The sequence below is a fragment of the Phyllobates terribilis genome, unplaced genomic scaffold, assembly GCF_046119375.1.
Source record: "Phyllobates terribilis strain yellow unplaced genomic scaffold, ASM4611937v1 Scaffold_117__1_contigs__length_5270597, whole genome shotgun sequence".
In the NCBI taxonomy this organism is placed as follows: domain Eukaryota; kingdom Metazoa; phylum Chordata; class Amphibia; order Anura; family Dendrobatidae; genus Phyllobates; species Phyllobates terribilis.
The window spans coordinates 1,633,866-1,648,312 of NW_027362877.1; the positions used below are offsets into that span (position 1 = coordinate 1,633,866).

At 41.8% G+C, this 14,447-nt stretch overlaps 2 protein-coding genes across 2 annotated transcripts in view; both read left to right on the plus strand.

Annotated features, from left to right (window-relative positions):
* LOC141201524 (uncharacterized) overlaps nt 1-14,447 on the plus strand; it is a 240,722-nt gene that overhangs the window by 22,585 nt on the left and 203,690 nt on the right. The window lies entirely within an intron of this gene.
* The window catches only part of LOC141201530 (uncharacterized), a 63,533-nt gene that overhangs the window by 20,594 nt on the left and 28,492 nt on the right, over nt 1-14,447 (plus strand). Inside the window, exons 2-3 of the mRNA XM_073663532.1 lie at nt 9,685-9,839; nt 12,760-14,229. Coding sequence (XP_073519633.1) covers nt 12,813-14,229 — 1,417 coding nt within the window. The 5' untranslated portion in view covers nt 9,685-9,839; nt 12,760-12,812. The remainder of the gene's footprint in view (nt 1-9,684; nt 9,840-12,759; nt 14,230-14,447) is intronic.

Genomic DNA, 14,447 nt, shown 5'->3' on the forward strand with positions numbered 1-14,447 from the left:
ATGCTTCACTACTCAATAATCCAGAGAGGTAATGCTTCACTGCTCAATAATCCAGAGAGGTAATGCTTCACTACTCAATAATCCAGAGAGGTAATGCTTCACTACTCAATAATCCAGAGAGGTAATGCTTCACTACTCAATAATCCAGAGAGGTAATGCTTCACTACTCAATAATCCAGAGAGGTAATGCTTCACTACTCAATAATCCAGAGAGGTAATGCTTCACTACTCAATAATCCAGAGAAGTAATGCTTCACTACTCAATAATCCAGAGAGGTAATGCTTCACTGCTCAATAATCCAGAGAGGTAATGCTTCACTGCTCAATAATCCAGAGAGGTAATGCTTCACTGCTCAATAATCCAGAGAGGTAATGCTTCACTGCTCAATAACCCAGAGAGGTAATGCTTCACTGCTCAATAATCCAGAGAGGTAATGCTTCACTGCTCAATAATCCAGAGAGGTAATGCTTCACTGCTCAATAATCCAGAGAGGTAATGCTTCACTACTCAATAACCCAGAGAGGTAATGCTTCACTGCTCAATAATCCAGAGAGGTAATGCTTCACTGCTCAATAATCCAGAGAGGTAATGCTTCACTGCTCAATAATCCAGAGAGGTAATGCTTCACTGCTCAATAACCCAGAGAGGTAATGCTTCACTGCTCAATAATCCAGAGAGGTAATGCTTCACTGCTCAATAATCCAGAGAGGTAATGCTTCACTACTCAATAATCCAGAGAGGTAATGCTTCACTGCTCAATAATCCAGAGAGGTAATGCTTCACTGCTCAATAATCCAGAGAGGTAATGCTTCACTGCTCAATAATCCAGAGAGGTAATGCTTCACTGCTCAATAACCCAGAGAGGTAATGCTTCACTGCTCAATAATCCAGAGAGGTAATGCTTCACTGCTCAATAATCCAGAGAGGTAATGCTTCACTGCTCAATAATCCAGAGAGGTAATGCTTCACTGCTCAATAATCCAGAGAGGTAATGCTTCACTGCTCAATAATCCAGAGAGGTAATGCTTCACTGCTCAATAATCCAGAGAGGTAATGCTTCACTACTCAATAATCCAGAGAGGCAATGCTTCACTGCTCAATAATCCAGAGAGGTAATGCTTCACTGCTCAATAATCCAGAGAGGCAATGCTTCACTGCTCAATAATCCAGAGAGGCAATGCTTCACTGCTCAATAATCCAGAGAGGTAATGCTTCACTGCTCAATACTCCAGAGAGGTAATGCTTCACTGCTCAATAACCCAGAGAGGTAATGCTTCACTACTCAATAATCCAGAGAGGTAATGCTTCACTACTCAATAATCCAGAGAGGTAATGCTTCACTACTCAATAATCCAGAGAGGTAATGCTTCACTACTCAATAATCCAGAGAGGTAATGCTTCACTGCTCAATAATCCAGAGAGGTAATGCTTCACTGCTCAATAATCCAGAGAGGTAATGCTTCACTGCTCAATAATCCAGAGAGGTAATGCTTCACTGCTCAATAATCCAGAGAGGTAATGCTTCACTGCTCAATAACCCAGAGAGGTAATGCTTCACTGCTCAATAATCCAGAGAGGTAATGCTTCACTGCTCAATAATCCAGAGAGGTAATGCTTCACTGCTCAATAATCCAGAGAGGTAATGCTTCACTACTCAATAACCCAGAGAGGTAATGCTTCACTGCTCAATAATCCAGAGAGGTAATGCTTCACTGCTCAATAATCCAGAGAGGTAATGCTTCACTGCTCAATAATCCAGAGAGGTAATGCTTCACTACTCAATAACCCAGAGAGGTAATGCTTCACTGCTCAATAATCCAGAGAGGTAATGCTTCACTGCTCAATAATCCAGAGAGGTAATGCTTCACTGCTCAATAATCCAGAGAGGTAATGCTTCACTGCTCAATAATCCAGAGAGGTAATGCTTCACTGCTCAATAATCCAGAGAGGTAATGCTTCACTACTCAATAATCCAGAGAGGTAATGCTTCACTGCTCAATAACCCAGAGAGGTAATGCTTCACTGCTCAATAACCCAGAGAGGTAATGCTTCACTGCTCAATAATCCAGAGAGGTAATGCTTCACTGCTCAATAATCCAGAGAGGTAATGCTTCACTGCTCAATAATCCAGAGAGGTAATGCTTCACTGCTCAATAATCCAGAGAGGTAATGCTTCACTGCTCAATAATCCAGAGAGGTAATGCTTCACTACTCAATAATCCAGAGAGGCAATGCTTCACTGCTCAATAATCCAGAGAGGTAATGCTTCACTGCTCAATAATCCAGAGAGGCAATGCTTCACTGCTCAATAATCCAGAGAGGCAATGCTTCACTGCTCAATAATCCAGAGAGGTAATGCTTCACTGCTCAATACTCCAGAGAGGTAATGCTTCACTGCTCAATAACCCAGAGAGGTAATGCTTCACTGCTCAATAATCCAGAGAGGTAATGCTTCACTGCTCAATAATCCAGAGAGGTAATGCTTCACTGCTCAATAATCCAGAGAGGTAATGCTTCACTACTCAATAATCCAGAGAGGTAATGCTTCACTACTCAATAATCCAGAGAGGTAATGCTTCACTGCTCAATAACCCAGAGAGGTAATGCTTCACTACTCAATAACCCAGAGAGGTAATGCTTCACTGCTCAATAATCCAGAGAGGTAATGCTTCACTGCTCAATAATCCAGAGAGGTAATGCTTCACTGCTCAATAACCCAGAGAGGTAATGCTTCACTGCTCAATAACCCAGAGAGGTAATGCTTCACTGCTCAATAACCCAGAGAGGTAATGCTTCACTACTCAATAATCCAGAGAGGTAATGCTTCACTACTCAATAATCCAGAGAGGTAATGCTTCACTGCTCAATAATCCAGAGAGGTAATGCTTCACTGCTCAATAACCCAGAGAGGTAATGCTTCACTGCTCAATAATCCAGAGAGGTAATGCTTCACTGCTCAATAATCCAGAGAGGTAATGCTTCACTACTCAATAATCCAGAGAGGTAATGCTTCACTGCTCAATAATCCAGAGAGGTAATGCTTCACTGCTCAATAATCCAGAGAGGTAATGCTTCACTGCTCAATAATCCAGAGAGGTAATGCTTCACTGCTCAATAATCCAGAGAGGTAATGCTTCACTACTCAATAATCCAGAGAGGTAATGCTTCACTACTCAATAATCCAGAGAGGTAATGCTTCACTGCTCAATAACCCAGAGAGGTAATGCTTCACTACTCAATAATCCAGAGAGGTAATGCTTCACTGCTCAATAATCCAGAGAGGTAATGCTTCACTGCTCAATAATCCAGAGAGGTATGCATCTCTCCTCTTTATGTTTCTCCTTAGATGGGGTTTTTGGATGTTTTTTATACTCATTCCCATTTTTCATTGTATATTTTTTTTTCCCTTTTTGTATTTGCTCTTATTCTCTATGTGCCGCTGTATAATTGTGTTTTCTTCTGGCACCGATGTCGGTTCATATTTTGATAATGGCAAGCACGGTGGCTCAGTGGTTAGCACTGCCCGGTGGCTCAGTGGTTAGCACTGCACGGTGGCTCAGTGGTTAGCACTGCACGGTGGCTCAGTGGTTGTCACTGCATGGTGGCTCAGTGGATAGCACTGCACGGTGGCTCAGTGGTTAGCACTGTATGGTGGCTCAGTGGTTAGCACTGCACGGTGGCTCAGTGGTTAGCACTGCACGGTGGCTCAGTGGTTAGCACTGTATTGTGGCTCAGTGGTTAGCACTGCACGGTGGCTCAGTGGTTAGCACTGTACGGTGGCTCAGTGATTAGCACTGCACGGTGGCTCAGTGGTTAGCACTGCACGGTGGCTCAGTGGTTAGCACTGTACGGTGGCTCAGTGGTTAGCACTGCACGGTGGCTCAGTGGTTAGCACTGCACGGTGGCTCAGTGGTTAGCACTGTACGGTGGCTCAGTGGTTAGCTCTGTATGGTGGCTCAGTGGATAGCACTGCACGGTGGCTCAGTGGTTAGCACTGTACAGTGGCTCAGTGGATAGCATTACACGGTGGCTCAGTGGTTAGCACTGTACGGTGGCTCAGTGGTTAGCACTGTACGGTGGCTCAGTGGTTAGCACTGCACGGTGGCTCAGTGGTTAGCACTGCACGGTGGCTCAGTGGTTAGCACTGCACGGTGGCTCAGTGGTTAGCTCTGTATGGTGGCTCAGTGGATAGCACTGCACAGTGGCTCAGTGGTTAGCACTGTACAGTGGCTCAGTGGTTAGCACTGTACAGTGGCTCAGTGGATAGCATTGCACGGTGGCTCAGTGGTTAGCACTGTACGGTGGCTCAGTGGTTAGCACTGTACGGTAGCTCAGTGGTTAACACTGCACGGTGGCTCAGTGGTTAGCACTGCACGGTGGCTCAGTGGTTAGCACTGAACGGTGGCTCAGTGGTTAGCACTGTACAGTGGCTCAGTGGATAGCATTGCACGGTGGCTCAGTGGTTAGCACTGCACGGTGGCTCAGTGGTTAGCACTGCACGGTGGCTCAGTGGATAGCATTACACGGTGGCTCAGTGGTTAGCACTGTACGGTGGCTCAGTGGTTAGCACTGTACGGTGGCTCAGTGGTTAGCACTGCACGGTGGCTCAGTGGTTAGCTCTGTATGGTGGCTCAGTGGATAGCACTGCACAGTGGCTCAGTGGTTAGCACTGTACAGTGGCTCAGTGGATAGCACTGCACAGTGGCTCAGTGGATAGCACTGCACGGTGGCTCAGTGGTTAGCACTGCACGGTGGCTCAGTGGTTAGCACTGAACGGTGGCTCAGTGGTTAGCACTGTACAGTGGCTCAGTGGTTAGCACTGTACAGTGGCTCAGTGGATAGCATTGCACGGTGGCTCAGTGGTTAGCACTGCACGGTGGCTCAGTGGTTAGCACTTCATGGTGGCTCAGTGGTTAGCACTGCACGGTGGCTCAGTGGATAGCACTGCACGGTGGCTCAGTGGTTAACACTGCACGGTGGCTCAGTGGTTAGCACTTCACGGTGGCTCAGTGGTTAGCACTGCACGGTGGCTCAGTTGATAGCACTGCACGGTGGCTCAGTGGTTAGCACTGCACGGTGGCTCAGTGGTTAGCACTGCACGGTGGCTCAGTGGTTAGCACTGCACGGTGGCTCAGTGGATAGCACTGCACGGTGGCTCAGTGGTTAGCACTGCACGGTGGCTCAGTGGATAGCACTGCACGGTGGCTCAGTGGTTAGCACTGCACGGTGGCTCAGTGGCTAGCACTGTATGGTGGCTCAGTGGCTAGCACTGTATGGTGGCTCAGTGGATAGCACTGTATGGTGGCTCAGTGGTTAGCACTGCCCAGTGGCTCAGTGGCTAGCACTGCACGGTGGCTCAGTGGATAGCACTGTATGGTGGCTCAGTGGTTAGCACTGCAGCCTTACAGCACTGGGGTCCTAGGTTCAAATCCCACCAAGGACAACATCTGCAAGGTGTTTGTATGTTCTCCCCGTGTTTGTGTGGGTTTTCTCCGGGTTCTCCGGTTTCCTCCCACACTCCAAAGACACACTGATAGGGAATTTAGATTGTGAGCCCCAATGGGGACAGTGCCCATAATGTCTGGAAAGCGCTGTGGAATTAGTGGTGCTATATAAGTGAGTAAAATAAATAAAAAATGTGAACTAATTATTTCACCAGTCTGCAATTGTTTTTAGATCCTTCAGGATGCGCTGACACACTGTTCCGGAATCCATGCTGATTTCTTCTCAGTGATGAGGTCTGTGGACATGGCGAACCATCTGATTAAATCACACACTGTTCCAGAAGCTGTGACAAAGAACGCCAGATCGTTAAAAACGCGTAGCACTGTCCACCTACCCCCCATACCCTTTCCTCATGGGTGTAATTTATAACATGGAGTAATTAAAAGCATCTTTTTCCTTGGAGCTGGATACCACATCTTCTGTGACGTCATTACTGAGGCCGGAGCTCCACTGCTCCTGGATGTGCGGCCGCCTTTGTGATTAGTCAATCTCATTTATATATGATACTGAAATATTAAAAAGTAATTGTTAATTGCGTGGACACTTTTCTACACTGAGGGCAGGATAGGAAGCTTGAGACAGTGAAATGGCACTGGTGGTACATTAACCTCTTTACAGCCTGTGACGTATTAGTGCGCACATGCAAAAAGAAAAGGGAAAGGGCACATGTGTAGACTCACAGGGCTATTTATATCAATTAAAAAGTGCCAGTGCACTCTGCTGTGATGGTTGTGTAGGTCTCCACAACCAAGATTAAGCGTGTGATTAATGAGGCTCCGGGTCACCTCTATTTGTAATACCGTCCTGTCGGTGTTTGCATCGCAACTCCGTGCTGCTCGAGTGGTCACGCGATCCTGCCGGACCGGACACCACGTCACCGCAGGTCCTCAAACATTCAAATATGCCCGGCTGCTCCTGCCGCTTTAGCTCCGTATGGAGATGTTTCACATGGAAACAATGGTGCAGCGGTCTCAGGGGGCGCCAAAGGAATACTGGACAATTTATTCTTCCTCCAATACCACAACGCGTTTCCACGGTCTAAGCCGTCTTCATCAGGTGGGGTAAAGGAGAATGTTACAATACAGCTTTATAAAGGGGTGGTAATTTGCATAATTTAGACCACGTGTTGTAATCAATTAACCCTTTCATTGCAAAACTCCATATAATGCATTCGTTACCAATTAACCTCTTATTTCCCCTTGAAACAACATTGTGCACTAAAAAATCCCTACATGGATTCATAAAATCACAATTCTTAATAAAAACTTCCTATTTATATTTAAAAAAAAGAAATTTTAATTTTTATTTATTACCCACTGTTAAAATCATCCCGGGGACCTTCTTAGGGTGTCTTGACAGTGCTATGCTGCGATTTCCAGCCCTCAATTCAAAAGTTAACTTACTTAAAGAGACAGTACACTTTCATATAAAATGGCCGAAAATAACCTTGTACCGTTGCCCACTACGATTATAAACCCCATAAACTTTTAAAATCACTCTGGGAACCTTCCCAGGGTGTCCTGACAATGCTATACTGCGATTACCAACCCCCAATTCAAAAGTTACATTTCTTAAAGAGACAGTACACTTTCATATAAAATAACCTTGTACGGTTGCCCACTACTATTTTGAAGGTCCTAAAACCCAATACTATCCATTATCATAATCGGAACCTATGCTTCCAGTAGACCAAGTGACCGACAACAATAGGAAAAATGAGCTAAATGACAACCCGAAAGGGCGAGCAAGTCTCCTGCCAGGCTGCCTCATACCATACCTTCAATCCTGTGCAGGTGACCCCGCAAGCCGTCATTAAACGGCTGATGACAACCCGGGAAAGATATGAGAGGGACAACATTAAACCTACTCGGATTTAATGGTTTGATGTGTTTTCAATCGTAAGGTTCAAACCCTCAGGGTACAAAGTGGCCATTTTGTATATCCAAAAACTTTCTTTCTTTATCAGTGTACTCACTCGTTCTTGTCCATTATCCACAATATGGTCGATGATGGTTATTTTCATTTTGCTCGGGTCTTTGTGATGATGGTTTGCAGTGTCTGGAGACTCTATGTAATGGATATCCTGCCCTTATATTAGATCTGGGTTTATGTAATCGGGCATGGGCGGTCTGAATTGTCCGGCCGATGTATTGCGAGCCACAAGGGCACTCCCGCAGGTACACTACATAGGTGGATTGGCATGTTAATCTCTGTTTGATCTGGAAAACCTCATTAGTGGTATTAGATGGAAAGGTTTTTGCATTATTGGTTATAACGCCGCAGTACATACATTTAGGTGTATTGCATGTGAAACCGCCTCCTGTGTTAGGATTAGTCGTCACATCCCTTATTTTTTTCTTTTTTCTATTCGTGTTGCTGGGAGCAAGCAAGGTTATTACACTTCTATTCTTCCTGAAGATAATATTTGGTTTCTCTGGAATGCTTTTGGAGAGAATGGGGTCACCTTTTAAATAAACCAATGTTTCTGTAATAACTCCCGTACTACTGACCTGGATTGGCAAAATGTATTAATTAAACTCCACTTTGTCTTTTCCTCTGTTCTTAAAGAAGCCCTATCCGGATTCTCCCTTCTGTCCAAGCACGAGTCCTGTGATAGAGTGCATGTTCTTTTATATGCATCTTTTAAAAGTTTTTTTGGATAGCCTTTTTCCCAGAATCTCTTTTTGAGGATCTTGGATTCCACCTTAAAGTCAGAATCCAGAGTACAGTTTTTCCTGACTCTCCAATACTGCCCACAGGGCACATTTTTGATCCATCCGGGAAGGTGTCCACTGTTGAATTTGAGGTAACTATTCACATCCACTGGTTTAAAAAGCATGGATGTGAATATTCTCCCCAGGTGGTCGAACTGCCCCCATAGATCCAAGAACTGAAGAGAAGTGGATGATGCTGTGGCCGTGAATTTTATCCCCCAATCATTGATATTTAGTTTGTCCGCAAAGCTCAATGCCTCCTCCATTGGTCCATGCCATATAATGAATAAATCATCTATAAAGCGCCTATAGAAAAGTACAGCTGCGCGATGAGGACGAATTCCACCGCACCCATAAAGAGATTGGCATAGCTTGGTGCAAATCTCGTCCCCATCGCGCAGCCCTTGATCTGTTTATATAATCCATCCTCAAAAGAAAACACATTGTTCTCCAATATGAACGCTATTGCGCTCAGAATGAATTCTCTTTGGTTTATAGGCATATTAGTGTCTCCAGTTAAAATTTCTTCGATGACCTTTATTCCCAATATATGTGAAATATTATTGTAGAGGGCCACTACATCCAGAGAGAGGAAGACGCATCCCTCCATGGGTGGTAGAGCCCTTAATTCTTTAATTAATTGTGACGAGTCCTTTAGATATGATGTTAATCTCAGCACATATATCTGCAAAAATAAATCTACATAATGCGATAGATTACTTGTAATGGATTGGATCCCTGATATTATTGGGCGTCCAGGAGGATATTTTAGGTCTTTATGCAGTTTGGGCAGAAAATAGAAAAAAGGTATTCTATATTGCGCAATATCTAAAAAGTTATTTTCTTTTTTATTGAGTATCCCCTTTTCATAAGCCTTCTTAATTAGAAGATTATACTTTATAAAGATACTTATATTAGGATCATCCTCCAATTTTTCATAAAATTCTGTATCACTCAATATTCTCATGCCCTCCTCCGCAAACCAAGATCTATCCAAAAGGACAATTTTCAAATTATCTCTCATTTTCATGCGGGGAATTGATCTTACTTCCTTTAATATTAGTTGTTGGAATGCCTCAATATGCGACCCCTTATGGTGTAGAGGATAAATTTTTTATTTGGGTGTTTGATCTCTACATGTACTATTTCATCTATTGTGGTTCTATCCTTTTCTGTCTCTTGTTCATCATGGGGTGGTTTCCTCTTAACATTTTTACCATTTTTTTTCTTCAAGTAAGAAATGTCTTTGTACCGTGAGTTTCCTAAAAAACTCATTAAAGTCAAGGTAAAGCGAGAATGTGTCTATTTCTGCTGTGGGGCAAAATGAGAGCCCCTTACTTAGAAGGGAGCGTTCATCATTAGTAAGTGTGTAGCTCGATAAGTTGTATATTCCACTATCCTGATCATCCGGATTCCCTATTTGTATCATGCTTATGGGGTTTACCCTGATTTTGTCTTTTTCAGAGTGGTGCTCTGTGCCGTGGGGTTCTCTTCTTCTAGTTCTTCCACTACCTCTACACCCTCTTGTTCTCTTTTTCTTTTGGGGTGTCGCCCTGGGGCCACCCGAAAAAATTTAGTGATTTTTGAGTCTTTCAGGTTTGTTTGGATAATAGATTTTGGTAAGTTACCTTCATTGGAGTTTCTTTCCTTTTGAGGTGCATACATATTTACATTTGATGTCTCTGTGATTACAGGTAAAATTTCCAATTGACCCCCAACCGTAATACCTGTGAAGCTGTCTATATACTCATTTTCACCCATGTTTTCTATATCACTATTTTCCTTTTCATTTATTATTATTTCCTGTGTACATATTTCGATGTTCTGATCTATATTTTGTATATTTTTTTTCAATTTTATCTGTATTGGTGTCCAATTCTAAAATGTATGTTTCACTGGGAGAATCTGTAATTGGAATTCCCGTTGTTTGGGTTGAAGTCACCTCGTGTCTGGTAATAGTCTCCGTTTCTCTCTTTATTACTTGCATGTCCAGTGTTGCTATTTTTCCATGTGCGCATGCTTTTCTCTCTTTATTACTTGCATGTCCAGTGTTGCTATTTTTCCATGTGCGCATGCTTTTCTCTCTTTATTACTTGCATGTCCAGTGTTGCTATTTTTCCATGTGCGCATGCTTTTCTCTCTTTATTTGGAGAAAATGTATTAGTGCTAGTTCTATTCTCTGCTCTCACATTGAAATCATTTGCCATACTAGTTACTTGCTGTTGATTTCATTTCTTTGTTCTTTTTCTGATTGTTGGTGATTTTATTCATATGTTGTTCATAATACTCTCTCTGCTTCTCTGTCGTGAGGAGAGTAAATGACCTTTCTTTATTGGAATTGGTGAGTTTATCCATTTTTTCTCCTTTCCCTTTTTTATCCCTCCCTTCCACATCTAATTGTGCTCTTCATCCCCCCTCAGATGCATTCATTGGGGGGGTGGTATCCATTTTTTCACACTCACTTCTCCTTTCCTTTCTATCCCTCCATAATTTCATAGCTTTCTTTCTAATTAGATCTTCTTCAAATTTATTTAATTTGACTTTTAATGCCAAATCAAATTCTTTGAAGTCAGGTTTCCAGGTTATCCCTAAGACGTTTAACCCCCTCCAAGGCTATCACGGCTAGTAAGTGTCCCTCTTACAAATTAACATTTTCATAAATCCTTTTGAACAAGATGTGGAATATTCATCTCATTTCTTTGTAAATTCCACATCTTGGGGGAAGAAGTATTTCTTGAACGTGTACTGTCTCTTTAAGAAACGTAACTTTTGAATTGGGGGCTGGAAATCGCAGCATAGCACTGTCAGGACACCCTAAGAAGGTCCCCGGGATGATTTTAACAGTGGGTAATAAATAAAAATTAAAATTTCTTTTTTTTAATATAAATAGGAAGTTTTTATTAAGAATTGTGATTTTATGAATCCATGTAGGGATTTTTTAATGCACAATGTTGTTTCAAGGGGAAATAAGAGGTTAATTGGTAAAGAATGCATTATATGGCGTTTTGCAATGAAAGGGTTAATTGATTACAACACGTGGTCTAAATTATGCAAATTACCACCCCTGATGAAGACGGTTTAGACCGTGGAAACGAGTTGTGGCAGTGGTATTGGAGGAAGAATAAAGGTCAGTTATTATCTACTAAATTGTCCAGTATTCCTTTGGCGCCCCCTGAGACCGCTGCACCATTGTTCACATGTAATAGTACGCACAGGCTGCAATCCCCCGGTTCAGCGCGGGCTCCGGCTCTGAGCCCGCACTGAACCGAGCACATGTCAGCTGATTATTACAGCTGACAGGCGCCCGCAACAGCCGCAGGTGGAATCGCGATCCACCCGCGGCTGGTAACTAGTTAAATGCCGCTGTCAATCTCCGACAGCGGCATTTAACATCGCCGCGCCGGAAGCGGGTCACTCGTCCCCTGTATGTAGCAGAGGCGATCGCACAGTTGCTGCTTCCAGTCTCCTATGGAAACTATAGAAACAAGCAAAAAGTGTAAAAAAAAATGTTTTAAAAAATTATTTAAAAAAATATAAAAGTGTAAATCACCCCCCCTTTCAAAATAAAATAATAAAAAAAAACCACATACACATATTTGGTATCGCCGCGTTCAGAATCGCCCGATCTATCAATATAAAAGAAGAATTAATCCGATGGGTAAACGGCGTAACGAGAAAACAATTCTAAACGCCAGAATTACGTTTTTTTGTCGCCGCAAAATTGAAATAAAATGCAATAACGGGCGATTAAAACATCGGATCTACCCCAAAATGTTATCAATAAAAACTTCAGCTCGGTGCACAAAAAATAAGCCCTCACCCGGCTCCAGATCCCAGAAAATGGAGACGCTACAGGACTTGGAAAATGGCGCCATTATTTTTTTTTTTTACCAAACTTTGGAATTTTTTTTCACCGCTTAAATAAAAAAGAACCTATACATGTTTGGTATCTACGAACTCGTAATGACCTGGAAAATAAGAATAGCAGGTCAGTTTTAGCAATCAGTGAACGTGGTAAAAAAAAACAAAAAAAAAACATCTGTGGTATTGCACTTTTTTTGCAATTTCACCGCACTTGGAATTGTTTTCCCATTTTCCCGTACAGGATATGGTAAAACTAGTAATGGCGTTGAAAAGTACAACTCGTCCCGCAAAAAATAAGCCTTCACATGACCATATTGACCAAAAAATGAAAACGCTATGGCTCTGGGAACAAGGGGAGAAAAAACGAAATCGCAAAAACGGAAAATCCCAGGGTTGCGAAAGGGTTAAGGGGGTAATTACTGATGACAGGTTCCCTTAAGAACTGTCTATTTGCTGTCTAATCTCTGCCACCCCTGACTTGTGCCAATGTCACCAGTTTATAAGTGTCATTCTCTTTACCCGTCATTGTGTTAATGTTATGGCATGTAGTTGTCCTCCTTATTACCGGTACTTTCACTGATGAGGGTCTTCATTGTGAGATCCAGAAAATACATTCAGAAATCTCTTTTGTGTTGAAGAAAAAACTCACATCTAATTTATCTTTCATCCTGATAGGAAATCCTTGTGAGAATAACGGTTCATCACTAAATTGTAAAAAAGAAGATCTCATGAAGCACTCTAATGGAGAAAACCTCATCACCCTTCCTGCACCTCCTGGACTTCACAGCACTTCACCTTCTTATAATCCTCCTGATCATGAGGAATCATCTCCTGAGCAATCTCACATTGTTACCAAAAGTCCAGGTGACACAGTGGATTCAAGATTTCAGTGTGACAAGCAACTTACTAAAAGCTCAGCTCAGACACAAAGAAAACACAAAGGAGAGAAGCCATACTGCTGTTCAGAATGTGGGAAATGTTTTACATATAAATCACAATTTGTTATACATGAGAGAATTCACACAGGAGAAAAAACATTTTCATGTTCAGAATGTGATAAATCCTACACAGATAAAGGGAGTCTTATTACACATCAGAGAATTCATACAGGTGAGAAGTTGTATTCATGTTCAGAATGTGGGAAATGTTTTACATATAAAAGTAGTCTTATTAGACATCAGAGAACTCACACAGTTGAGAATCCATATTCATGTTCACTATGTGGGAAATCCTTCACTGGTAAGGGGCATCTTAGAAGACATCAGAGCATTCATACTGGAGAGAAGCCATTTTCATGTTCAGAATGTGAGAAATGCTTTAGATATAAATCAGATCTTGTTATACATCAGAGAATTCACACCGGGGAGAAACCATATTCATGTTCAGAATGTGGGAAATCTTTTATATATAAATCAGTCCTTGTTGCACATGAGAAAATTCATACAGGAGAAAAATCATTTTCCTGTTCAGAATGTTGGAAATGTTTTATATATAAATCAAATCTTGCAACACATGAGAGAATTCACACAGGAGAGAAGCCATTTGCATGTTCAGAATGTGAGAAATGTTTTGGAAGTAAATCAAAGCTTGTTAAACATCAAAGAATTCACACGGGAGAAAAACCTTTTTCATGTTTAGAATGTGGAAGGTTCTTTACAGATAAATCATATCTTGTTACTCATCAGAAAATCCACACAGGAGAGAAGCCGTATTCATGTTCACTATGTGAGAAGTCCTTCGCAGTTAAAGGGAGTCTTATTAGACATCAGAGAATCCACACAGGAGAGAAGCCGTATTCATGTTCGGAAGGTGGGAAATGTTTTAGAAAAAAATCAAATCTTATTGAACATCAAAGAATTCACACCGTGGAGAAACCGTTTTCATGTTTACAATGTGGAAAATTCTTTACAGGTAAATCAGATCTTTTTAGACATCTGAGAACTCACACAGGAGAGAAGCCGTATTCATGTTCAGAATGTGGGAAATGTTTTATACATAAATATCAACTTGCTGCACATAAGAGAATTCATACAGGAGAAAACACATTTTCATGTTCAGAATGTGGGAAATGTTTTATATATAAATCGGATCTTGTTAAACATCACAGAATTCACACAGGAGAGAAGCCGTATTCATGTTCACAAAGTGGGAAATCTTTTATACATAAATCATATCTTTTAAAACATGAGAAAAGTCATACAGGAAAGAAACTGTAATTATGTTCACTGTGTTTCATAAATTTAATAAACATTGCTCAGCATAAATAAGTACACCCCCTTTGATAAGTAAGATTTTATTTAATATCTTCCTGAATAAATTTCTAAAATTTTGCCAACACTGAATTTCATTGAACATTTTATTTG